This window comes from Corvus hawaiiensis, chromosome 20 (assembly GCF_020740725.1).
Source record: "Corvus hawaiiensis isolate bCorHaw1 chromosome 20, bCorHaw1.pri.cur, whole genome shotgun sequence".
Classification (NCBI taxonomy): Eukaryota; Metazoa; Chordata; class Aves; order Passeriformes; family Corvidae; genus Corvus; species Corvus hawaiiensis.
Window position 1 is genome coordinate 387,120 of NC_063232.1, and position 26,279 is coordinate 413,398.

Sequence of the window (26,279 nt, forward strand, 5' to 3'; positions counted from 1 at the left end):
GCTTCTGCTCTGCACATCCCGCTCATGAGCGAGATGACTTCTGTTCTCGCACGTAGATATTTTTACATATGACATGGTCTCTTGTTAATGTATTTGTAAAATCATCCTTTTTATCTAACTTACCCTTTGAAGTCCTGGAGAGTTATGGTGTCTCCCAGAAAACTTAGGAAGTTCTTGAAGGCAGTGCTCTCTTCATTATTGCCAAACAGCTCCTCCTCTTGGGTCTGCAAAACACAGGGTGCATCTGCTGACAGCCCCAATTTTCCCTGCCTGTCCAATCCCCTGCCACCCCCAGCTCCATCCATGGAGTCCCTGGGGTCTGACCAGCACCTTGTTCCATGGTGTCCTGCACAGCCTCAGGCTGCTCCCCACCTCTGCTCCCCACCTCTGTTCCCCAGCTGGCACCACCACACCCGCCACCAGCACCATCCATGGGCTGTCACAGCCCGCTCAGCCCGCAGGACAGCCCAGGGTAAAGCTGCTGAGAGCCACTTCTGAGCCCCAGCAAGGGCCTAAGGATATTATCCAGGAAATACCAAATCAGAAGTGAATCCTCTATTGGAAAATCCAAGCCCTAATCATCCCCTGCTTTCTGTATTTCAAAACAATGAGACCCTAATTACGGCCTTGCATGAGTCACTCAATCCAACCCAAAATGCAATATGTAAGATAATTAAAGTGCCTGTCAGAATAATTCTCAGTGAGTTCTGAGGCTGAGCTCTGCACTCCCCATCCGGAGTCCCCGGCTAATGACAGCATTTTCAGCAAGTGCCTGTCTTCAGAGCCCACAGTCCCTCCAGACAAACGTAGCTGTTTTGCTGTCTAAACATATATCTGATTAAAATACCACGCCTGCTAAAATCCATTTTCACATCCGCTTTTCCCTACAGCAGCTTGTGGGCTGATTTCCATACTGAGATTTTTCAGTCATATCATTTTTTAATGAGTGGGGAAAACATCTGAGCAATGAGAAACACAGTCAGTGAGGACACCCAGTGACATGAGGTGCTGCACATGGCAAAATTAACATCAGAGTTGAGTCTGTGCTCATGAACGTGGATCTCTGGTGCACAGGGACATGCTCCATGAAAGCAGCATGGGGACAACTCACCTGCCTGAACTTCTGATAGATCACACCAAACTTGAACGTGTTGTTGACCTCATGTTCATCATAAGACACTATCATCTGGGATGCCTGCAGGAAAGCAAAATGCCAATTGTTTCATCTGGTAGTTCAAAATGTGATGGCCAAAAGATCCATGGTGAGGGGTGAGGAGAGCCCACCGGAGCTGCAGCAGGGTGCAACAACAACTGGGCAGCACCAAGGGAGCGGAAGGGGGAAAGAAGCCAAATTTCCACATAATTAGGCTAAAAGTTTTCAACAGTGGCCCTGGGTGTGGTTCTCAGCATCGTTGCAGAACACACAACCAACTTGGGCAGGTTACCTCACCTTGGGGTAGAGAACCGGGTTAAACTTTAGCCCGGAGGCATCGTCACAGAAGGCCTGTGGGCAAGGGGAAAGAGCAGTCAGTGCCAGGTCCTTGGCCAAAACTTCAGGCTGTGAATGTCTTATAAAGAAGCCAAATACAGCGTCCGATTGCAGGAGCTCCCACTTCGCATCCTCTCATTGGGATGCCCCATGGCCGGGCTGGCACCCGACTGAGGATGCAGCAAGCCAAGTCCCAGGTCTCTCCATGTCAAATGAGTGCCATTTTCTCTCCCTGCCTGGGATCAGCAGGGAACCAACAGCAGGGCCAGCACACAGCACCATCTAAGTGCCCCTTGACCTGAGAGCCCAGGCACTCATTGTAAAATTGAAACTGCTGCCCAACACTGTCCAATGCTGCACTACACATCCCAGTGATGCCCAACGCCACCCAGCACTGCCAAACACTGCCCAACACATTCTGACACCACCCAACACTTCCCAACACTGCCTGATGTGCACTGGCACAGGCTTTGCTGCATGTGTTCCAGCCAAGCCAGGCAATTCACCTTTGCAATCTGGGGGATGCTTGGGAGTTTGCTGAATCCTGCCAATGGAATCCTTTCATGCAATGTCTTCACTTTGGACCTAGCAAAGAAACAACAACGAGCAGACAGACGTCAGAGAGTGTCTACAGCAAAGAGGCACCCTCTGTTGGGAAACACTGTTGTGCTGCATTTGTTGGGCCTGGTTAGCGAGCAAAGGCTCGATTTGTCTTCTCATCTCTGCAGCTCTTAAAATATTCATAGTTTGGAGGGAGATGACACAATGGTTCAGACATGCTGGGTCCTGTCAGCTTATGGAGGGATGGCGAGAGAAGTGACTGGTGTTATCCCAGGGAGGATTAAACACGCAGAGGTTTACATTCAGTTCCAGCGGGTTTAGCAACAGATCAAAGTCTCACATTCATTATCAGGTTTAGGCAGTCCCAGCACAGAAACACAAGGATGCTGCCACTGCCTCCCATCCCACCCAGACCCCCTCCACGTGCTGCCAGTCCAGCTTGAGCACTTGCTGTAGAAACAGAACCAGGGACTCCCAAAGAGAGAATATTTTGTTAAACAAAGCTTTTTTTCTTCCATACCTGAGTATAATCCTTAAATATTCTGTGCCATCTGTCTCCTCACATTTAACAGAAAGGATCAGATTTCCAAGGCTGCTGGCTGTACAGTAAAAATTTAAATGATCCTAAAAATAGAAAACAGCACATTAGCAGCCGGGAAGCCACTTGCCGATGGCAAGGACACTGCCTGGACACTCACCTGCCACCCCAACACCCTCCCATTACTCACACACTTGCACTCCCTTGCCAGGACCAGGGCTGTAAACCCTCTGCCCATGGACTTTAGCACCCAGGTCTCGGTGTGTTCAGAGGGCCAAAGAGGATTACGGGGCTGTGAGCAAGAGGGCAGGGGCTGCCACGCAGGCCCCCATGCCTCGCATGAGCCCTGGGTCCCCAGGGACAGAAGGCTCAGAGCCGATGTCCCCACCGGTGTCACAGGAGACCTGTGGCTGTGGGACTGGGGCAAAGGCTGCACGTGTGGCCTTCACTGCTACACTGGGAACCCACCAGCGCCTCCATTCCTTGCAAAGAGGGAAATTGTAAAATTTGCCCACTTCGCTCACAATTGGAGAGTTTTTCTTGGGCAAGGGTGTGCAACTTTGAGCCCCCTGGGGCGGAGGAACCCACCTTCCCCAGGAAATGCTTGCGGTAGGCTCTGGCCTCTCCCTTGCACTCCAGCTTGTAGCCGTAGGTGCTGGGGCTGAGGTTTTCCTCCTCCTCTTCGCAGATGCTGCTGTCAGATGAGGTGGGCGTGCCAAGGTTTTCTGGGTCTTCTATCCAGTACCCCCCAAACTGGGGCAGGATGATCAGCGGGTATGGGCTACCCTTCTCTAGGATCTGCAGAGACATGTGCCATGAGGGGTCAGGCAGGACAGGGGTGTGGATGTGGGATGCAGAGCTCATTGCCCCATAATTTGCCCTCCCTACTGCAGCAGACCCCAGCCCTGGTGCCGGGGAGGATGAGTCCAGCCCCTCTCTAAAACTTCTGTCACATAAGAGGGCACATGGTACTGAGGAAAAGCCGAAAACCACAAAGGTAGGGAGGGGAAACATGCTTTATGCAGCTCCTCTCAGAATCTCCACCAATTCCCCCGCCATCAGCAATTTTGGAAACGTGTTCACCGGAGGGTGTTCAGGGGAGTTCAGGGCACCCACCTCATCGATGCTGGGGTATGGGATGTAGTCTTCCTGGAAAAAGGAACCAAAACACCATCTATGACCATCTGTTCCCCACCAGCTGTCCCTTAACACCCCAGCCCTGTACACCCAACCCAGGGAGTGCCTCCAACACCTGCTGGTCCCTTGCAGGAAGGCATCAATGCAGGCTAAGTCCTGCCTAAAGGGAGTTCCTCTATTGGTGCAACTTCCCAGTACCGTGGCAAACCCCAACCCTTTTGCACAGCTGGAAGCTGAAATGCACCAGTCTGGACATAAAGCTGGATTAGGGATTTACAGGCACCATGCTCCCATCTCTGCAATTCAATCAGTGCCTTGTTTTTAGATCTAAATCCTTTCCAGCCCTTTGAGTGACTGTGACGATCACATTAAACCTCTGAGATGAGGGTGGGACACTTGAAGAGATCCCCTCAAGAAACAAAAATCAACCAACCTTGTGTTTTTGGCTTCCAGACTTCTGTTCTTCCAGTTTTGGTGCCTGTTTGGAACAAAATGAATGCATCAAATTATGTACATGCTTTCACCAACACAGGGGGTCGGTCCACCAACACCAGGGTATTTTGCTACAGGGAGGTCACTCCAACCCAAGCGGCTGGAAGGTGGGGTCTGTTCCTGGGACAGGCCTCCCAGCACAGTAACAAAGGAGGTGCTGTGGGGCCTCTGCCCTCAGGGGCTCTGCTGGGGGAAACATCCCGCGTTACTGGCATGCACACTGCTGCTCACCTGCATTTTTTCCAGCATTTCGAAGAATTCTGCCGACTGAAAAGAAAAGAAGGAAATCTCCTGTTCGATAAAAGCAGACACAAGGCAAGCCAGTCCAAGCCACATCATGGCAGGGACACTGGACCCCCACCCTGGAGCACTTGTCCTGCTCCCTGAATATGAGCAGGCAGCTGTGACACCAGGAGCTGCCATCCAGCCCAACTCGGAGCTCAGCATCACTGCTGCAGCTCTCCTTGCCAGAAGCCCTCGACCCCCACAAATGCCCAGCGTTGTGTGGAGTTTGATCAGGGATCTTGAGTAATTTCTTTTCTTAACCACAGCAGCATTGCTGAAGCTGCTGCCAGTGGTGCTGGACTGCCCAGCGCAGGGTTAATCCCCACTTGCCAAAGGAACTGAAGAGATTACTGAGCTGCTCCAATTAGAAACCCTGTTTCTGCTGCCTGGCTCAAGGGCCAGGGCGCCCTGCCCAGCCCGTGCCGGGGACAGGACCTGCAGCCATCGCGCACACAGGGGCCCTGCACCCTCGGCGACACAGAGTGAGAGGGCTCAGGGACAAGACCCCCACCAGAGCGGGCACAGGCCACCATCACCTCAGCGGGAGAGCTGCCAAGACCACGCTGATCGCTCTCCCTCGGCGACGGGAACTCCAGGTAACCGTGTTCCCACCCTGATCTACCTGCGCTGCCCGGCAGAGCCCCGGTCCTGGTGGCAGCCTGTGCTCCGTGGAGCTGCTCTGAAGCTGCTCCCTTTAGCACAGCACCCGCAGAAGCTGGACTTGCTGGACAGTCCTGATCCCTCTCCCAGCTTTTCCTGCTGTCAGGTACACACAAATAAATTACCCAGCCAAACTACGGCTGTAAATGCGGCACTCCCAGTAAGTGGCTTTTCTGGAGGCGTGGCACACCCGCCCCGTCCCTTCTCCCAGCCCTCCTTTCCTCTAGCCCAGGTTTGCTCCAGCCGCAGCTCCCAGCGCACACCGAGGAGCGGCTGGGCCACGGCAGATGCTGCCAGCCCGGGTGGAGAGTGAAAAGCGGGATCAGCAGCTCCCATCCTACCGCCTGTCGGAAACGGCTTGCGGGAGAGACATGCGTGATTTGGGGCAAAAAAAGGGGTCATGGTAACAAGGGGAAGGGCACGGGGGATGATTTTTAGTGAGCTCTTAGAACAAGACTGAATTTCTCAAAACACAAAAAAATAGAGGAAAAAAACAGAGGAGGGGATGAAGAAATGAAAATCAAAGGACAAAGGAAAATCTGAGAGAGATTTTTTTTCCTTTAATACCTGTGGTGTTCAAAGGTCGGATTTACAGCACGAGCAGTCTACGGCTGCCAGCACAGGTGGGGCAGCTGTGGCTTGGACACAGCCCTGGCTGTGTTTCCAGCTTTAGACTACGCCTGGTCCTTACCCACCACCCCTGCAGGAGTCAAAAAGAACCCGAGGCTCAGACAGCTCTATGCCCACAGCTGGACACTCATTAAAAAGTCTTTTCCTCAGTTTGAGATTGGTTTGGATTCTGTTTATCTCCAGATACAAATGTTCTTGGATAGTTTCAGGTCCTGCTCTACCAGCAGCCAGAGCCAAGACCTGACCCCACCATGGCATGGGACCCACCTGATACAGCGAGTCCCACAGAAAATGCCCACACGTACTGAACAAAGCATGCAGCAGCCTGAGCCCTTCAGAGGGATGTGCACACTCAGAGACAGCTTTACTGGGCCACAAACATTCTGGTAATTACAGTATGTGTATAATGTACACGTTCGTGGCACTGGCAGAAAGTCGTGTCACCCACCAAGGGCACGGCCAGCAAGAGGGGTGACAGTCACTTCATGGGTGCTCAGGCTTTTGCTCCAAGCCAAACTTGCACTGGCATCTGCATCAGGGTACTCCACCAAAGGCAACCCAGAGCGAGCAGCACTGCCCTGCCATCTCTGCAGGACAAACCTTGTCCTGGGCAGTGTGTTTGGTGGCCGGTCTCCATGGACAGGGAGCACTTGGAGAAGTTTCAGCATGGCCAGTAAGTGCCTGCTTCAGAGGTTTACAAAGGAAGTGACCAGAAAGAAAACCCTGCACCAGGCGGGAGCTGCCACAAATGGAGGGCAGCAAGCAGAGCTGTGCCAGCGCCCCTCCCCAGCACTCTTCCCCACATGTCACAGCACTCACCAGCAAGCCCCAGAAGAAATCCATTACTTCCTTGGCATCACTCCCCACCTGCATCAGCCACACAGCCAGACCTCCTCACAGGCACCCACCAAGAGCAGCTGAGCACCAGCCCAGCCATCCCTGCCCAGCCCCACACCTCCCTTGGTCAATGTTTCCTCAAGCCAGAGGCACAGCAGGACAGCTGTCTTGTTATTTCAAGGGGTGGCTCCCCTGGGAGGCAAAGTGTCCGGAACAGGTTGGGCAGGAAGCAGGTGAGGGTTTGCAGGGGACAGGCAGGTGCCTGCTGGGATGCACAGCTTCGCGGGCAAGATGTAAAGCCTCACGACAGGATGTCCAGCCCCATGGCAGGACTCATGCCCCTGCAGTGGGGTGCACTGTGCCCCTCAGGTGGGCACTCTCCTAAGAGAGCTGCAGCAGAAACTGGGTGCTGGGCAGGAGATAGAAAATCCCTCTCCAGCTGGAAATCTGTATGCACAAAAAAGCCACAGCCCTTCCAAAGAAGCTGAACAAATCCCAATTGTAAATCCTCTTGGAGTCATGCTCAGGACAACCCAAGCTGCTGGCTCAGGAGCTGCAGAATGGGCACGAGCACCAAGAGGGCCTTCCTGTCCCAGCAGTGCCAGGGGGAGGCAGGACACGCCTCCCTTGGCCAGAACACCTGCACAGCTCTGACGAAGCACAGGCCAGGGACTTGCTCCCGTGTCTGTTCCAATGCCCATGCCTGATCCCTGACATCCCCTGTCCCAGGCAGCTTGAAGTTCATCTCTTCAATGTCAGCAGATACATCCCAGCCTCTACCTGTCCCAAGCCGATGGCAGCAATATCAAAGTGGCAGTGGGGCCACTGGGAACCTCCAAACAAGGAAACACAAACAAATCCAGAGGCTCACAGGCAAATTTCAGCTCGGAAGATGCATGGATTTAGTTTCGTTTGATACCTCTGGAATTGCCCATGCCTGGCACAGCCTGGCAGTGGCCAAGTTTCCCTGGCATGAGGGAACAGTAGGTCGGCCCCTGCATCAGTGCCCACCTGCCAGGGACACGGTGTCTGCCTCATGCTAACACAGAGCCACCACGGTGCTGGGGGAGGGTTACTGGAAGGAAAGCAGCACCGGGACTCAGCACCCTGCTTGGCATCACTGCTCGTGATTGCATAATGTGAGTGCCAGAGCGGGACAGGCCGCCGGCACGCAGGCCCCGCCACCACGGATGGAGAGATGGATGGCGTTGGAACAGGCTGCCAGCTGAATTCCAGAAACCACCTCCTGCTGCTCCTGTGGGAACAGCCCTGATCCGTGCAGCCGCTGTGTTGGAAGTGCCGCTCCCACCAACTTGGCTTTCCAAACCCGGGCCCTTGGCCCGGCCCAGTGCCCGCACACTCACCTTCATGGTCGGCGGGGCCGTGAGGGGGGGTGACAGGGGCCGCTCCGGGACGGTCACATCCGTGCTGTTCAGCAGCTCCTGCTTCCTGGAAAACCAAACACAGGCATGTCAGCTCCCCCCGCCCGAGCCAGCACACGAGGCAGGAGATGAGGGTTATCTCCCTTGGCAAAGCCGTGCCGTGCAGCTGCCTGTACAGTAATATCTGGAATCTGAGAAAAAACCCAACCGACAGTGTGAGAAGGTGATAAAAGTCATCAGAGGAGCCCGTGCCCAGTGTGGGCTGCTAGTCCTCATGTGTGGTGTTGGTGCTGCAAGGACAGCAGAGCTGGGTTCCTATGACAGCCCATCCCCATGGGTGCCCTCCCTCTGGCATCCTCCTCACCAGAGCAGGACCTGCGGCTGAGCAGCCTTCTGGCAGCAAAGGAGGCTCGGGAACACCCAGGGACACCCCAGCATGGGTCTGGAGTGACCCAGCCGAGGGCCCCTTTGCCAACACAGCACCTGGCACAGGCACTGGATTTAGAAGTACCAAGAGCCATCATGAAGATGCAGGGCCCCAGGAAAGCAGAAAGCAGCCCCTGTACCACGGAGCTGCCAAGACAGCCCCCCACAAAAGTCCCCTAAGCTTTGGAAAAGTACGGCCTCAGCCCTCCACTGAACAAAATTCCCATCCCTCTCGCCCGGCGGTTCCTGGGCAGGCAGCCATGCCGTCACGCAGCAGCACTGCCAGATGCTCCTCCGGGAGTCAGAAAATCTGAGATTTAATTTAGTTTCCTCTTGTCCCTGCCAGGTTAGTCCTGCAGAAACCGGGCCAAAATGTCCAACTGTTTATCTCGCCGTAACGAGGTTTGGTTCCCATGGCAGCGCGCCCCGGGATGGCTCCACACAGCGCAGCGTGCAGGCAACGGGCACCGATGCCGCCGGGGCCCTCTCCAGAACACAGCTCCTGCTAGAAGGGGCACACTGACCTCTGGAAACACCTGCCCTCACCACAGCCCCACCACCCCAGGCCCTGCTCTCCCACCCACGCTGCCCCCTCCTCCCAAGCCCCAGTATTTGTGACAGCAGGTGACAATCACTTGCCGGTCACGGGAAAGCTCGGTGCCTGCAGCCCCTCCTCAGCAGGACCTGCGCCATGGAGATGCTGAGGGGATGAAGTGGGAGGCACCAAGGAGACAGCGGGGGGGCAGCAGGGAGGCTGGGAAGGCAAAGTGGGACCAGCAGCATCATCCCACTCACAGCCAGGGGAGGCACGGCACCACCTGGGCTGTGCCAGCAACATGGACGTAGTCAGAGGCACTGGGGGAAATGCCCATTGCATTGTGTCCAAAAATTAATCCAGACCAAGAACTGACATTTCACATTACATTAAACCAAAATAAATCTTCTCTCTTTTTCATATCAGAGCAAGGTTAAATTTACATTGTTACACCTCATTTGAGCTCCTGGTATCTTCCAGTTTTTCAATGCAAGAAATGAATTGGAGCAATGTGGGGCAATAGCAGAATTCCTGTCCTGCCCACCCATACTGTTTATCAAGCTCCTTCCCTCTCTGCTCTCCACAACCTCACCATGTCTCTACTGCTCAAAAATGCCGAGGATGACAGATTTTCCTTGTTTGCTCTTTGACTTTCTAGGACACTAAAGCACAGCCTGATCTGGAGCAAACTACTCATCCTCTGCTCTCCTTGCTTTGAACCCTGAGCTCTGCCTGATTGCACTCAGCTGCACAGTGGCCTCAAAGGCATAAAACAGATACGACTTTGAAAAGATTAAAGTTACAGGGATGCGCACAAATAATTTGATTTGATCTGGGATTTGTAGTGGGTTGCCATAGCATCATATTCTAAGTATTATAAAATCACCCAACTTAACAACATGTTCCTCTGTCACATGCTGGCTGCTTCTTTGGGGCCAAACTGCTGGAACTGCTCCTGCAGTTCCGGGAGAGCAAAACAAGCCCATCCCCAACGACTGCTTGGAACGGGTCTCTGCGTTGGGAATCTGTTATGTTGAAGTCCAGCCACAGACGCCAATGATTCAGTTCGCCATCAGCGCTGGGGTCAAGGGCCAGCGGCCCATTTCCCAAACTGATGACCCTCAAGGGATGATAAATGAACCATGAGGCAGATTAGCACATCTTTGTCTGTGCACTGGGGTGCAGCCCTCAGGGATTCCCCTGAAGCGACCCCAGAGCCTGCGGGGGCTCACAGCAGCCCAACACCGTGACCCAGTCCCCAGCTGACACTGAGGGTACAAGTCTCTGCAGAGTCTAAAGCACAGCAGAGGTGGCAGTGCCCACACCAGCGAGGATGGGCACTGGGGATGCTGGGCAGCTCCCCACGCACTCGCCTCTCCCTGGCACCACAGGAGTCACGCAGCTCCAGCACCAACAACGTAACCAAAGGTCCCAGTGCTGTGTTCGCTCCCTGAGGGGGCACCTGGCAGGTGCCAGGGGGGTCTGTCTGCCCCTAATGCCTGTGTGCCCACCCTGGCCACGGCTACAGCCAGGCACCAGCGCACAGAATGGGCCAGAGCATCCTCCGGAGCTGCGCGGCCAGACACCAGCCTCTCCAGAAGGAAACACGGGCATCAGCTTTGTAATTTTATTTTGTTGTTTTTCTCATTAGGCAAATTAAGAGAGAAGGAAAAGAGAGAATTAGAATCCTGCATACTTAGTAAATGTAATTAAGGAAATACCTTAATGTGGTTATGGCAGGGCCGACTGCAGCGTTTCTGAATGGAGACTGAGATCACCCCTGCCATCCCAGCCCCCTCCTGGGACTGTGCTCGGGGGCACCTGTTGCCAGCTCCCAGGGAGGCAGAGCCCACCAAGTAAGGGCTGCTCTCCTGGCTCCTTCCAAAGGAGGAGAAAATAGGGATTTTTTTCCCCCCATTTTGGGTACATGGGCACTGGTGAGCTCCCAACGCAGCAAGGGCAGGTGAGGTCTTTCTCTTTAAAGCGTCCCTGATCACAATCCTAAAGCACCTTCAAATATATATCCTGCATTCGGTAAACCCCACCAACATACTGAAATTCTGATTAAAAAGTCCTGTTCAGCACAGAGCCAAGGCTGCATGGACCCCCCGATTGTTCCCATCTGGACCCTGACTCCGAATGCACACTTCTCTCATGCTCTCTCAACCCAAAGCCTAATGAAAAACCCCTAATGCATCGCACCTCCTCATTTTCTCCATCTGATTTATTTCCCAGACAGGCTCTAAGTCAACACAGTACATTCAGATAAATCACAGCTGGGGAGGGGAGATGTCAACATATTACCTGAAACGGTGAAGTGCTCCACAACACATGGTTGGCTCTACATCTGTCACCATGTGCAAATGAGATAGGAGCATCCCAGGTTACCCATATGCCTGTGCTTAACTCCACAGATCAAACCTGGCCTAAGGAGGCACCAAACTCCTGCAGCAACAAGTTCTGCCTGTCAGATGCTGCATCCCTGAGAAGGTCAGCAATGACTCTCCTGTAAATTAACAGCCTCTATTTTTGGACTCATCATTTTTTATCCGTGATGGGCATCACCTTGCCAGCTGCTTCCTTTTTAGTTTATTTAATATGCCATGCCCAGTCTCGTAAGTTTTCAGAGGGGACTGTGCTTCCATATCACTTTCCATCCTCCCCCTGCCCGGGCTCAGCCCTGGCCATGGCGGGTGGTGGGAGCGGGGCACAGGCTGCTCGTCCTCCCTCTGGGGGGGCTCCTCTCCATCCCCCACACAGCTGGGTCTGACCGCTGGCTCCAGGGACACAAGCACCTGCTGACACACCAGGCAGAGCAGCAGTGGCCAGGAGCCCTTGGCAGCTGCTCACAAGTTGCAAAAAAAAACCTCAACCAAAAGTGTGGGTTTTTTGCAACACAGACAAGGGTACCTTGCTGTGAGTTTACACCTGGAAATCTGCAGTGAGTGCCTGAATGAAGCACCTTGCCCTGACTTTGAGCAGCTCTCCACCCAATCCCAGGATGCCAGGCAAGCAAGATCTCGCTGCATCATCACTCATCCCAGGGAGGACATCAGCAGAGGACACGCACTGCTGCAGGCTCCCACTGATGTCAGACAGCCGTGGGGCTCCAGAATCCCCCCCAGACGTGGGGTCCAGCCCAGGTATTCAACACTGCAGAGCTTCCAGACCCCTGGGCAGAGCCCCTGCCATGGAACATCTTCCCTAAAAACTGATTTACCTTGTTATGTCCTGGCTCAGCCTAGCCCTACCCAGCAATGTTACCCTTCTCACATCTCACATTGCCTGAGACAGCAAAAAAGAAAGTGCAGCATTTTCTCATCTACATTTCTTGCAATAAATTACGTATTTGCAAACTGCCAGCCTGCACCTGCACACACACAGCGTCCCCGGCGCACTGTCCTCGGAGCGGGACCGCAGCCCTGCTCAGAGCAAGGTGACATTTAACTGCCAGTGGGGCTGGCTCTAATTGCCCCTCTGAACAGGGAATAACCATTGTTGAACAGTTCAGAGCGTCCCGCACTTGAGCAGGCAGGATCCCAGCTGCCTGCGCTGGCCGTGGGGTCCCTGCTGTGCCACACATTGCCCATCCTGCCTGGGGAGGGGAGGCCAGCGAGAAGCTGACTCCTGCTTTGCCTACACCTCTACAGATGCTGGAATCTTTCCAACTGGCCAAGGGCTTTCCACTGGGCCAGGCCGGGACAGTGAGGCTCAATATGCAAGTAATGGTGAGAAGAAGTTTTTATCTTTTACAAAATGTGCTGCCTGCTCTCCCTTGCAGGAACAGAGAAAGTGGTAATTTCCTGCAGATCTGGGTAAATCAGCCAAGGCACTTGCAGACATTTTCAGACCAGAAGGCTTGTCTGATCCTATTCCTGCCAAACCCGAGCCAGGAGCCTCGGGCAGCCGTTTCTGAGCTGATTCAGTAATTTGCAAATTGCAGAGAACAGCTCCCAGAAACCTGCATCCCCAAAGGCCATGGGACTGATGCCAAAGGGCAAGGGGAGGCTGTGAGTGGAGAGGTGCCCCACACCAAGGCACGCACCCACCCACCAGCTCTCCCCTGTGAGAGGAGAGCCACCACCACATCACCTCACTTGCATGTGGGACATTCAGGAAAATTCATTTAGATAGAAATACAGCTCCAAATGCCAGGCTTTCAGAGCAAAACAGGAGCAAGGAGGAGCCCCCAGCAGCAGCCACCCCCCAGGCCTCCCCGCTCCTCCCCTCCAGCTCAGGTGCGCAGGGGAGGCACAGGTGAGAAGGCTGCAGGTGGAGGGGCAGGTAAGCATCACCCAGCTCTGCAAGGGAGCCTGCTGTGTTGCACTGCACTTTGCTGCGTTGCTAACAAGGAAGGGACATGGGCCACCACAGACTCTGCAGCTGCCACTGATCTTGCCAGGCTTGCATATGGCTCATGGAAGCAAAATTCAATTGCAAATGCAGAACAAAGACCGAATGTAGGAGGGAAAAAAGCAAATAGGAGCAGGTGGAGGAACAGAGTCCCTTTTGACGATGCCGCTAGCAGTCCCTTCCTTTTCCTGCAGATTATGTCACTTTGATGGCCCTGGCAGCTTGCATAAGATGAAACAACCACCGTAAAGCACTGCTTGAATTCTTGCAATCACTCCCATGGAGGCTCCTCAGTCCACGGCAGACAGAAAAAAACCTCCTCAGGGTCTTGTTCTCCCCTTGAGCTGTCTGTGTGACTCTTGTTGTACTCAGTAAACCCCGCAGCAAGAGGCACACTGAGACGTTTTGTGCACAACAAGATGCTGGGGAAAAAAATAAAACCAGACTCACACATCACGGGGCAGATTCCTGTGCAAGTTCAGAGCCAGTTTTTTTCTAAGCACTCCAGTGTCATGCTGGGCTCACTTATAGAAACCCGGTACCTGGGGGAAAGAAAACTCTTTGGCAAAGTCTTGCTTGGTGTGACTAGTAAAGCACTCCCTGCCCTTGAGGCAAATGCAGGATTGGCCAATGAGTTTCAGTGGGTACAACATCCCGAGGATCACCTGGGCCCCCACCAGCATCCCTCTGCACTTGGATAGTTCCCACACATGGGGGGTCCTCTACCACAGGTGAAAGCAGGAGAAGAGACTTCAGGTCACCCCCCCCAGCCAGCCAGCCCCTCCAACACTTGCTAGCCAGTGTCTGAAGCTCATGGTCCAAGGGCAGAGCTATGGCTGGAATGGGCCTGGGCTAAACAAGACAAAATCCAAGGAGCAACAGCAGGGGCAGGAACAGCCAAGCCCACCTGGGAGCCCCAGTTCAGACCCCACACCCGGCATTCCAGCCAGGGAGTGTGGTACAGGGCACCCAGCCATGGCTCAGCTCAGGTGAGCATCCGTTACTCATTCGGGACCTGGGGGCTGGTTTTTCCAACTGTTCTACTTTGATGATCTACCTAATACCCCAGCAAGGGAGAAGAAAATATCCCAAAACAACAACGGTGACATATGAACTCCCCAGGAACGCCAGTGTTCAGTCTTTAGCGCATCACTGAAATCCTGCTCTCAATGGCACCAGCTGTCCAAGGCAAAGTCCCTATGCCAGCAGCACCGAAAAATGGGGTACAAACCCACAATCCACAACTGGTGGTGGACAAAAAGCTTCATTCTCAGTCACCTCACTCTGATTTTTTCATGCTTACAGATTAGGGAGTGGGAGAATATTTTACAATAAAGATTCCAAATAACCAATTCTTCATTCATTTGAGTTTGGTACAAAGTCACAACCTGAACCAAGAAAAAAGAAACAAAAAACCCCTCAGTCTGCAGCAGTGCCCATATTCCTTCCACCTTGAACCAGAGGTACACACACTGTGAGGTTCGGATGCATATTTCTGAATATTTTTAACACCGAAGTTGCCAGAGCAGCAGAGTTCTGGAGGAGAAAACTCCCTGCCCGGGGCAGCCCGCATAGATCAGCGCGGGGTCAACCTCTGAAGCCAAGAGCAACTCCTGTGCGGAGCGGGGGGAGCGGCGCCCGCGGAGCAGATGCCAGCTCGCACAGCACTGCAAACAGGCCATCTCCTACGGCACAAAGTTGAACACGAAGTACAGCCCGTGGTTTCGGCAATGAAAGATGAAACCATTTGTCAGCTGTTCCCGGCGCAGACAAAGCTGCGGAGCCAAGTTACAGCGGTTCTGCCTGCACGGGAGCCCGAGGGGGCCCTGAGAATCGCGCTGGTCCCGCCGGCTCTGCAGCAGCCGCGGCGTCGGGGCTCACCTGGCCCGGGGAGCGCGGCCCCTGCACACACGGGCACCGACACGCGCTCTGAGCGGTCGCGGTCACTCCGGTGCCCGGCTCCCGGCAGCGCTGCCAGCGCACAGCGCTCAGCGCAAGCGGGTCACGGTTATGCCGGTGCCTGCTGCCTGGTCCCCGGTACCGCTGCCGGCACACAGCGCGCACCGCGAGCGGGTCACGATTATCCCGGTGCCTATTTTCCAGCTTCCGGTACCGCCGCCGGCACCCGCCGCCCAGTAATTCCATCCGCCGCTCCCGCCGCTGGCCCCGAGTCCCCCCCGCAGCCCCCGGGCTCTGCCCAGCCGACGGTACCGAGCGCTACCCGGCTCCCCGCGGCGTCACCTTCTCTCGCTGCTCTGCCGGGAGCGGTGCAGGAGCCCGATCAGCACCACGGCCGCCCGCACCCCTGCGCGCCGGGACCGCGTCCTGCCGCCCGCCCGGGACATCGCCGCTGCCGCCGCCACGGAGCGCCGGCACCGGCGGGGGCGGCGGCGCGTCCACGGCCGCGACCGCCCCCGCCCCGCACCGCCCCGCGCGCGCCCCGCGCGCTCCCCGCGCCGCCGGTAACGAGCGCGGGGCCGGTAACGAGCGCGGGGCCGGTAACGGAGTCCCGCGGGAGCGGCCGCGGAATGGCGGCAGCTCTGCCCCCCTTCCCCTCCGGCCGGGGAGGCGTGGGTGTGTCCGCAGACCCCCGAACACCCCCGGGCCGGCTCTGCGGGCGGGCGGGGCTCTGAGCACGTCAAGGCCCCGGGGACCCGACTGTCCGCGGCAGAGCGCCCGGGTCACCCCGGTACGGAGGCTTTCCCGGCAGCCACGGCCCGGGCTCCTTAAGGGGCGAAGTGCCAGCACAGACCCTTCAACCCCGCAGAGGGAGGACTCGCTCCTGCCCCACAGACCGGCTCCTTCCCGCAGCAAACCCCCGCGGGACCTCCCAGCTGGTCCCAGCCTGGCCCTGCCATCCCTCTGCCAGGCCCGAGCATCCCTCCCCCCTGAGCCCAGGCTGCAGCAGCGGGACAGCACGAGGCCTCGAGCCTGTCCCTCACACCGGGAGCTGACACACAGCTCCCTCCAGGAAATAAGAGTACTTTTTTTTATTAAGTAAACTGTAAATTATCTACTTCTCACCTCAGCACCTTTCCCTGGAAATCCTTGTTGCCGTGGTGATAAAACACCCAGGTCCCTGTGCCCCCCTTATCTCACCTTTCTCCTCTGCCAGTTTAATTTTCACAGGAATTAGACACAGGACAAGCTACAGCACTTTGAGCAACTTCCTAGTCCGAGGGATGAAAGCACCATCCATGCTGCCTGCAGGTGTGGGAACATATATGAGAACATCCACCCAGCACAGGACACTGGCACCTGCCCACAGCCTACTGGTTCTCTGTATCCCTGTAGGCATTAGGAACAGTCAAAACAACCCTCCTGCATCTGGTCAAGCCCACTGCCCTGGGTGGGTTTAACCAGCCTGACCTTAGAGCAGGGAGGGCAGAACCCCTCTGGCAGTGGGTTGCAGGGCCCCTGGAGCAGCTGCTCCACAAAGTGTCACAGCCAGGTCAGGGTTTTGGGGGGACCCTGCCACAAACAGGAATCTGCTGGGGGGCACACACAGGCTGCAGGCAACCACATGCACCGTGCACTCAAGTGGGACCTGAGCAACTCCCAGGGAAAGATGGAGAGAAACGCCCCCTGCTCCCCAGCCACAGAGCAAGAGCCCAGCATGGAACAAGAGCTGCCTGGAAACCCCCGGCTGGAGCAGTCAATCATTAACAATGCATGGGGCTCCCCTGGCAAAGTCTGTAATAAATGTGTTTGCTCAGGAGAAACAGCTTGCAGAGGCCACAGACCACATCTGGCAGGGAACAGCCGCTCCTGCAGCCTCGTCCTGCCTGTCACCCTCCTGCTTCACCCACTTCCCCTGCCTGTCACCCTCTTGTCTACCATCCTTAAGGAAATCAACATAACCTCAGTTCTGGCCTTCTCTATCTAAATGTTTCAGCAGAATCTCTAATCAGATGGATTCTTTAAATTCAACAACAACAAAACCCCTATCATTGCTGTAATCTCTTTCTGTATCCTACTGTAAGTCAGATAAAACCAGGCGTGATGTTACTTTTGTCAACACACCACATGAATTCACCCCAGATGAACCAGACAGCGTTTCGGTGTCACCACAGCACCCATCCCGACCTACACCGTGCACATGGATCACTCCAGAGAGTCAAGACCCAAACTTAAACCCAAGATCAGTATTTTTGTATTTCGCCAGATCTCGAGGTCCCTGGGGAGACTGAGGCAGCAGCAATTCCAGCAGACAAGTGTCGAGGTACCCACTTCCCCACAGGAAAAAGCCCAACTCATTCTCCAAAAATACTGAAATGCATTTGTGCCTCCTCAAAACATCAGATGATGCCAAACTCTGAATGGTAGTGAGTGAATGTAAGTGGGTAAGAGGAACTAATCCTGCAAAACCTGGGTGCTACCTGCACTGCCAAGCCTTTCAATAAAGTTTTTGGTGGATCAACAGAGCTCCTCCTGCAGAAAATACCTGTCTGCTTTCCTTCAAGCTGAAGCTATGAGTCTGGCAAATTTCTCAGGCATAGGAAACAAACAAACAAACAAACAAACAAAAAAGGAGAAAGAGAAAGAAATTAGATCCTGTTTCTGTGCCAAATTACACTAATTCTCCAGCACCTCAGTAGTTTCCAGTTAATGGAGGGGGAGGGGAGTTAATTTTAAATCTTTTACCTCTCGCATTAAACAGGCAGATTCGAATTTCATTGAGTCTCCTTCTCTGGAGACATTTTCCACATCTCCCCTCCCCTTTTCCAGACAAGTTAAGTATTAATCTCCTCTTGGTTTATGCCGAAGCGGCTTTGTATTGATTTTTAAAGATGTTCAATTCTCTCCTATTTGGAAATAAACCAACACTTTGAGCAGAAACTCAGTCAGGTTCCCTCTCCACCCAAACATGGCCCAGCCCACAATGGAAGTAACTGCTTCTGGACTCATTGCAACTGATTTGTAATTTATAGGCTGAGGGCAAGATAATAGATGGTGAGGGGCTGGCGGGCTACGGGTTCTCCTAGGAGGGCTGGATCCTCACACAGCTAAAAGAAACCAGGACCTCCTGCTCCACAGGACATCACCTGTGGCTGTGACGGGCCCTGCAGAACCTGCCCTGTATTTCTTAGGTTCTGCTGTCTGGTATCTGCTTCAGGATGGACCGGGGCAGGATGACAGGGATGCCTAGGGAGGCAAACAAGGTGGCAGGGCTGGTGCATCTGAAAGCTCCTGCCCCTGCCTGTTTTCCCCATGCTGTGCCCCCTCCAGCTCCATCCAACCTCCTGTTCTTGCAGTGATGCCACCAAAGCACCCATCACCTTCGTGAATGTTTGCAATAGGGATGCACTGTCAGGGTCAGCACCCCCAGAAGCTCTCCAGATGTCCCAAAGGGCATCTCCTAAGACAGAACGCTGCAGTTCGAGACTCCAAGTCTCCATCCTTCCTTTAAAACCTCACTATCACCCCTTCAGTGACTAAATTACCTCCAGGGTAAGCAGCTGCCCCTGTTTTATGAAGAAATAAATATCTCTTGAAAAATGCCCTGACATTTTTGCTTCAGAGAAAGCAGCTGGCAAGGAACTAGGAAGCCCGAGGGGCTGGAGGGAGCACACGACAGGTCAGGACAATTACACGCTGTGATCAATACATCACCTGGAGGCCGTCTGGACACTCTGCTAAGAAAGAGGATCTGAAAACACCAGACTGGGACAAGACTAAGCCTTTATCCCTAGGAGTGCTGAAACTGCCATGAATAAATGACACTATTAATATTATTATGAATCCATTAATTTATGTAGTAACTTTGGCTTTTGTATTGATGCTGCAATGGGATGAAACCCCCCACGGGTGAGAGCCCATCAATCTTCCTCAGCCACCTTTCCACCTCAGGCCTTTCCACCTGCAGAGGACCCAACCCCATGCTCACACCTGAGCTGCAAGCACAGCTGAGCCCAGCTCCAGTGACTCAGGGCCTCTCCGGCCAGAGCCGTGGTGCTGCCGCATCAGGCAGTGCAGGACATGTCCCTGTCACCCTCAGTGCCTCCCAAGGCAGGAGATATTTCTGGTTCCCTCACTCATGAGGGACAGCGCCAGAAATACACGAGCTATGCCAGGCATTTGCCACAGCCGGGCTGGAGGAACGGCCAGCCCATCCCTGCGGCACCGTGCCGGGGCTGCAGCAGCTGACGGGGAGCCCAGAGATCCACCCGGGGCCCGTCCCCACCACCTTGGGACCCTTCACCACTGCCCTCTGGGCACTGCTTCCCACCTGAGCACAGGCATCTGCACTGCCCAGGAGGGAGAGCTGGGATGGGGCAGCTGTGCCAGCACCGGGAACTGGGAGCCAGAGAGGAACAAAAGGAGACAATGCAACACGGCCCGAAACCCAAAAATAGTAACTGTTTCCCTGCAAAGGAGCAGTCACATCCCAATTTCCCTGGCATGGCAGAAACGGATTTGGGAGCTTGCAAACCAGGGAGAAAGCGATTACAGTATTTCAATTGGTGCTGCAGGAAGAGGATAAGAGGGCATCCACTTTTAGAGAAGTATCACAAGAAATAGGGCTTTAGATTACATTACATCCAGCCCCAAGTAATCTGATTAGAAATTTATTTTATGGCTTCAGTTAGAAAGACATGAAGGAAATCCCAGGAAAGCACAGAGCCAGCTATTCCATGCAGGCAATAGGAGACAGAGCACAGTGAGATTATCTCCCCAGAAATGGTGCGAGACGGGTGTGACACACCACCAGCCACCCCGACACCACGTCAGTGCTGAGAGACTGGATCAATGTGTGCCAAGGCATGGGGCAGCCCCAGCTCCCCAGCTCCCACCCCACATGCTGTCAAGGCTCCCCCAGCACAGCAGTGCCCCAGCCCTGAGGGCTCCCTGTGCCCCGGCACTGTGGCTCTGGTACAGAGCAACAGGGTTGAAGTGCAAGAAAAGAGCAATTTACCTGCTGAGCTCAAGCAGGAGCACACAGGCTGCGGGCTTGCCCTGTCCAGAGCCCATCCCTGTGATAAGTGCAGCCAAGCATCGACCTTCTGCCTGTGGCCAAGCAGGGCCTGTGATGGTCCATCTCCCCAGCACAGTTTCCAGCCCTCCCCAGCAATATGCAGGGACAGTGGTCAAAGCCACAATGAAAGAACAAAAACGAAAGAACTCTCACTGCAGAAAGAAGCTGAGGTCAGGTGGGTCTTGTCACCCTCCCCTGGGCAGAGAGGATGCTGAGGAGCACAGCTAAGGAAGGTGCTGGAAGCAGCTCCTCCCTGTGCAGCCCAGGCTGCCCCTGCTCGAGGGCACACGGCCTGTGGAGCATCCCAGTGAAATGGCCCGTGGCTGCAGCGTGTGCAGGTGATGCCAAGCACCACACATGACAGACACACTCAACCAGACCAGCTCCAAAGGAGGTAAGGCCTGAGCCGTAGCCAGGCCAAGAACTTCAAGAAAGCCACCAAGGAGCGGTGGCCACCACAAGAGCATCAGTGACAGGAGCCTGGAATGCTGACCATGCAATCAACACATGAATAGAGAGTGGTTTTCCAAGACTCATTTATCAAGGAACAAAGCAAGCCCTGGGTACAAGGAGTCTCTTGCACACCTCTCCCATCCATTGTGTGCCATCTGGCTATGAGCCAAACACGATGCTGTCATTGGCAGCCCAAGTGAGTCACCTTTGGGCTCTCCCTGCCCAGCAGCGTGGCTGTGTGGTGGCATTGGGGGCAGCATCAGCCGCAGCACGGCTGACACAGAACAAGGTAGTTGTGGCCACGACAGCAGCACAATTACATGGAAATTGTATTCCTGATAATTTGGGGTATTTCTCCCTGTGAACACAGGCCTCCTGAAGAGATGAGCTCCAAGATTTCAGCATCCAATTAAATTAGATCAAATCAACAGAGGAAATTAGTCTTTACAGCATGAACAGATTCTCTGAATTTCACTAGCAAATCAGTGAGCTAAATGTCACCATTCATCAGTAACATCACTAATAAAGCCAGATTTGGAATGTACAGCCACTAACATGTGTCACTTACCCAACGCTTCCACCACCACCAGCACCCTGCTCAGCCCCTGGTCCTTCCTCCACTGCCCATATAGAGCAAAGGCCATCCCTGAAGCCATTATGCCAATCAATCACTACTGGAATCCAGCTGGGAAGCTCAGGATTAGGCCCAAACTTTAACCTCAATGGAGCAATGCCCTTCCTGAGGATGCTGCAAGGGATGTGGGAGAAGGGGGTGACCCTAGGCAGAGGCGGGGAGGAGCAGGGTGTGCCTGGGCAGGAGGCTCAGAAGGTACTGCTTGCTGAGCCCAGTGTTCCAGGGAGAGCTGCCCCTCACCCTGCACAGGTTCTTAGTGGCCATGGGCAGGGGGATGCCAGGAGAGGTGCAGGGCCAGCAGCTGCAGGAGATGCTGACCCGTGTCTCCAAGCCCCACTGCTGGGGAAAGGCACCACTGCAGCCCCACCTCTGCAGCAGCGAGTCTCAGAATAAACATCCCAAAGCACTCAGTGACAGCACTGGATGCAGCACAGCGGCAGCAGTCCCACACTGCCCAGCCAAAACCCAGGCTCGCATTTTGCTAACCCAGCCCCAGGGGCCGTGGCACTGAGGGGCAGGTGGGTGCTGCGCAGGGCTCCAGCACGGGTGGGCTGCCCCAGGCTGGGAGCAGCTCCTCGCCTGCGCAGAGCAAGCAGGAGAGCTGGTGGCTGCAAAGGCAGGTCCTGGTGGCAATGCTGGACACACAGCTGGCTCCAGAGGGCTGCTCCTGCTCCAGAGAAGCGCTAATCCCATGTGCAGAGGAGCTCAGCCAAGTGGAGCGCGTGCCTGGGCCTCTCTAAGCCCCCTCCCCGGTGGCTCCACTGTCGCTCCCTCCCCTGAGCCCCCGCTGCTGCAGTGGCACACCCAGCCCACCGCAGATGGAGCACCTTCTACCGCCAGAAACCCCCGAGGGACCACTGCCCCAGGGCTGCGCTCATCGGCGGTGGGCAGCGAGGGGGTCATGGAACAGGTCCCGGTGCCACAGGGGGTGGCAGCAGAGCAGCAGCGCCTGGGCCCCAGCTGCTCTCCCGGAGATGACACCGTCTCAATTACCCACCTCCCTCACACACCTTGTTTGATGTGAAAGCATTAAAAGACATATAATTTGTGGAGCTAAAACACAGGTATTATCTCTGACACATCCATACTACAGGGAACGTGCTGAAGTCAATCACATCCAGAGGTTTCTCTTGCTCTACAGCTTTTAACTTGCCTCTTGCTCCAAATAACAAAAGATGGAAAATGAAGCAGCTTTTAGTTGCAGATCCACCATCTTCCTCTTCAAATCACCACACACTGTGCAACCTCATCAATGATCAGGAACAAGAGACCCAGATCAGCTTGTCAGGGCTTTAGAAAGCAGACTCTGCATTCTGAACTGGAAAGGATTAACACTATACTGCTTGTAGGAGAAAGGAGCTGTTGTGGTCCCTGGTGTGACACCAGTACCATGAGAGGATCGAGGCAGGACAGTGCCTGAAAGGACTGACCTTTGAGACTTCACAGAGACTCAAAATATAGCTCTGACCTATTCAACTACCTGTCAAGCCTCTTCACGTCTCTTCCGGGCGGGAGCCTGAGATGAGCCATGTTTTCACAACAGGCTTTGGAAGATGTGAGTTCCTTGGATATTGTATGGGCCACTGAGTGCAAACCCAGCATCACAAGCCCCAGTGGAAATAAAATAGCAGAGATGGAGAGAGCCATTTCCAGTCTAGGACCATGGCCCTGCTAGCATCGAGCCTTCCCATGGCACGGGAATGCCGCTGGGTGCCAGTGGCTGCCCATCCCTGCCAGACCGTGGGGCTTGCCGGCGCCGGCCGGCAGCAGGAGGCCAGGACCCTGCCAGCTCGCAGGAAAGGCAACAGCCGGCGGGAGCGGTACAGTAATTAACAAAATTATCATCAGGAACAAACCACAGGCTTTGGCAGAATGCCCACACTGCCACGCCGGCACTGCCTACCCTGCTCCGGGCTCCTTGGCTTGGCAGAGATGGGGCTGCTCATGGTCCCCAAATCACACCCACCTTGGCGGCGAGTGGGCACATGTCCACGGCCGAGGGGAGGCCAGTGGGCACATGGCCAGGGCCGAGGGGAAGCCAGCAGTCACGCCGAGTGGGGCAAGAGTCCCTCCAGACCCTGACTGGGTGATCCCTGTGACTCCTGCAGACAGCGAGCGAACCCACAGGCAGATGGTGCCTCCATCACCGCAGCCATCATGGCTCCCTCCACCCATCACGACAATATTTGCTCTCAGAAGGTGGCTGTTCTCCGAACAACCGCCCTCCGACTGCAAACAGCCCCCAGCCTGACAGGCTATAAATATGGCAGGAGGAAAAACCAGCACAGTTTATTAGTTCTGAGACAGAGCTAAAAATAGACCCACGTGGGGCTGCTCAGTCCTCTGGGCAGATGTAATTGTGGATAATCTAGCTTTAAATAGGGGAAGGCTGTCTGACAGCAACAACAACATTTTAACACATGGACGGGGCGGCACTCACGAGGACGCGCCGCTGTGCCACCTCCAACGTCACCGCCAGGTCCCAGCCCACCTCTTCCGCTCCATGGCCGGGCTTTCTGCAGGAATAAACCCTCACATAAACCCAAATATCTACAGCAGGCCACTAAGAGGAAAGCATAGAGTCAACTACTGAGGGGGAGCGTGAGCGGAGCTGTGCCAGTACCCATTCCCCCACTCTGAAATCTTATATAGCTGAGGCTTACCAGATTAAATGGCTGAAACACTCCAAGTCCTCAGAGCTGACAGCACCTTCCTCCTCCTGTGAAAGCTTCCTCTGTCCCAGGCAGGCTGTGAGACGTGCTGGGAGGATGCTGTGTGGGTGCAGGGCTGGGTGTGGGCAGGCGGCCAGGGCGATAACTGCCCTTCCACGAAGAGGGAAGCACTCCTGCCTGCTTGCCAGAGATAGCAGGGAGACGTTGGGACAGGCTGGATTTTGTAAATCTCCCACCAGTCCTCGGGCTGGCTGGGGAAGGACAGACCACGGCCCTGCCACCATCCTGGCAGGCAACTCAAGCAGCTGATGGCGAGCAGGGACGGCAGCAGCCACCACCCGCGGCAGCAACAGGGACCTGTCACCATCCCTGGGCACACACCTGCAGTTCCCTGGCACTGCAAGGGGCTTCGTCCCAGCAGGAACCCAGCACAAGACCCGCTGCCAACACAAGGACTCATTTTGCCTGGCATGCCATGCCCAGCCATGACTCTCTGACCTGCCATGGCCCTGCACCGCTGGGTGCACAACTACACCCATCCAGCACTGACCCACTGAGAGACTCAGCCTGGCCTCACTCTGACCCTCCAGCCCAGCACTGGTTTTAACTGAATTTAAAGTTTTCTGCAAGTCCAGGGCATTCCTTGCACCCTGGCCCTGCACACTCAGTCCTTCCCAGTCATTTCTGCACCAGAGCCAGAATAACCATCCCCAGGCATACTGGTGGAAAGGGGTCACTGCCAGGGGTTCTGCCAGGCTCCAGAATCGGGATAACTATCCCAGGCATGTTGGCTGGTGGGGGTCATTGCTGGGGTTACACTGGGCAGGCTCCAGGCTTGGCAGCTATGGAGAGGAGCAGTTCCAAGGCACGGGAGATGGGAAGCCTCCCTGTGCGCTGCAGCTGGCTGCTTTGCAGTAGTTTTGACAGCATTTCCTTTGCATGTGCTTCTCTGGCTAAATATAATTGCAAAACATACATTTGCATGCAATTATCCATTTATGAAGTGCTAATAAGTCAAAGGAATTTACTTAGATGCAATCTGCTTGACAGACCTTGTCCTCACAGAACCCAAGCACAAACCTCCAAGGATAGTGCAATAGTCAGTGCAGCCATCTCCAAGACACTAAATCATTCCCACATCTTCCCATTAACTCAGCTCCAGCCCATCAAATATTAAAGAGCCTCAAGCCTGGACACAGCTCTTTTTACAAAGGTCGAGTAAATCTTTCATCTTTTCCCACCTTCATCCTCCTGCTGCCATCGGCAGAGGAGCATCACATGCTCTTTCATGTGAGTTCTGGCTGCACACACACTGACTCCCAGTAATTGCTGTACATGGCTCCTCCATTCCACAGAGACACGATAATTTTGGTGCTATTTCTGCTTCATAAGGCTAAAAGAAGAGGTGACTCTGCCTAAAGGAGGAGCTTTTTTTACTGGTTTTTTTGTTGTTGTTGTTTAATATTCTGTGGTTTCTCAGTACACCCCATCAATACCAATGAGCAAATAACCAGAGCACAAAGGCTGAGGAGCTGTCAGTAGGTAAAGGGCTGGTGAACCCCCCGTGGGACACCACCCTACCAGTTTGTTCCAGAGAGGAGGAGGAAGGGCCCCATGAATTCATCCTCATGAGAGGAAAGTCCCCATCCCACTTTTCCACCTCCAGCATCCCCAGTACAAGGACTTCACAAGGCCAAGGGGGCTCAAGGGTGTCTCTGCCTGTTTTCTTGGGGACCCCTGTGTTTGCTGGGCTGTGAGAGGCAGATAAACCCAGGTTGCTGGCTCACCCGGCCAGAACTGCCGTTTGACATGCAAAGACCTTTTGCAGGCCGATGTTTTCCTCCAGGCTGACCTTCCCACTTGGGAAGCGGCTCAGCTGCCATCTGGCTCAGGTCTTCCCAAACTCGCCAGAGCTTCCTGGGCCTTCACAGAGGCCGAGCAGCAAGTGTGGCTGTTTGACAGCAGCTGCCCAGGAATGCTCGAGTCCTGTGCAACACCCTTCCTGCCCACCTGCAGCCCTCGCACCTTTGCCAGCACCTGTCACCAGAGGGGTCAGCTGAGCCCTGCCCGTGATGCCAGGGCTCCCCACCCATCACGTCTCCCAATACTCCCACTCTGCAGTGCCTCCTCATGCTCTCCAGTCCCTCAGACACATTCGTGGTTACCATAGGAACTAATGAAACCCGAACTGAAGAAGAAAAAGGAGAGACAGGGAGAGG

General features: G+C 54.7%; 1 protein-coding gene and 1 long non-coding RNA gene across 9 annotated transcripts in view; one reads left to right on the forward strand and one right to left on the reverse strand.

The window, feature by feature from the left end:
• RAP1GAP2 (RAP1 GTPase activating protein 2) overlaps positions 1-26,279 on the reverse strand; it is a 58,653-nt gene that overhangs the window by 12,885 nt on the left and 19,489 nt on the right. For 6 of the 8 annotated variants that reach the window (XM_048324331.1, XM_048324328.1, XM_048324325.1 and 3 more), the window contains 10 exons: positions 7,994-8,078; positions 4,449-4,484; positions 4,159-4,203; positions 3,705-3,737; positions 3,177-3,386; positions 2,571-2,674; positions 1,996-2,074; positions 1,451-1,504; positions 1,112-1,195; positions 124-224 (listed from right to left, as the gene is read on the reverse strand). In XM_048324331.1, the coding sequence (XP_048180288.1) occupies positions 124-224; positions 1,112-1,195; positions 1,451-1,504; positions 1,996-2,074; positions 2,571-2,674; positions 3,177-3,386; positions 3,705-3,737; positions 4,159-4,203; positions 4,449-4,484; positions 7,994-8,078 (831 nt within the window). Of the gene's footprint in view, positions 1-123; positions 225-1,111; positions 1,196-1,450; positions 1,505-1,995; positions 2,075-2,570; positions 2,675-3,176; positions 3,387-3,704; positions 3,738-4,158; positions 4,204-4,448; positions 4,485-7,993; positions 8,079-15,566; positions 15,690-26,279 lie in introns of those variants that run through there. The other 2 variants (XM_048324329.1, XM_048324327.1) reach the window with 2 other exon arrangements.
• LOC125336138 lies at positions 4,895-9,392 on the forward strand. The gene is made up of 2 exons (XR_007207678.1): positions 4,895-5,098; positions 8,784-9,392. It is a non-coding gene; the product is annotated as an uncharacterized LOC125336138 (long non-coding RNA).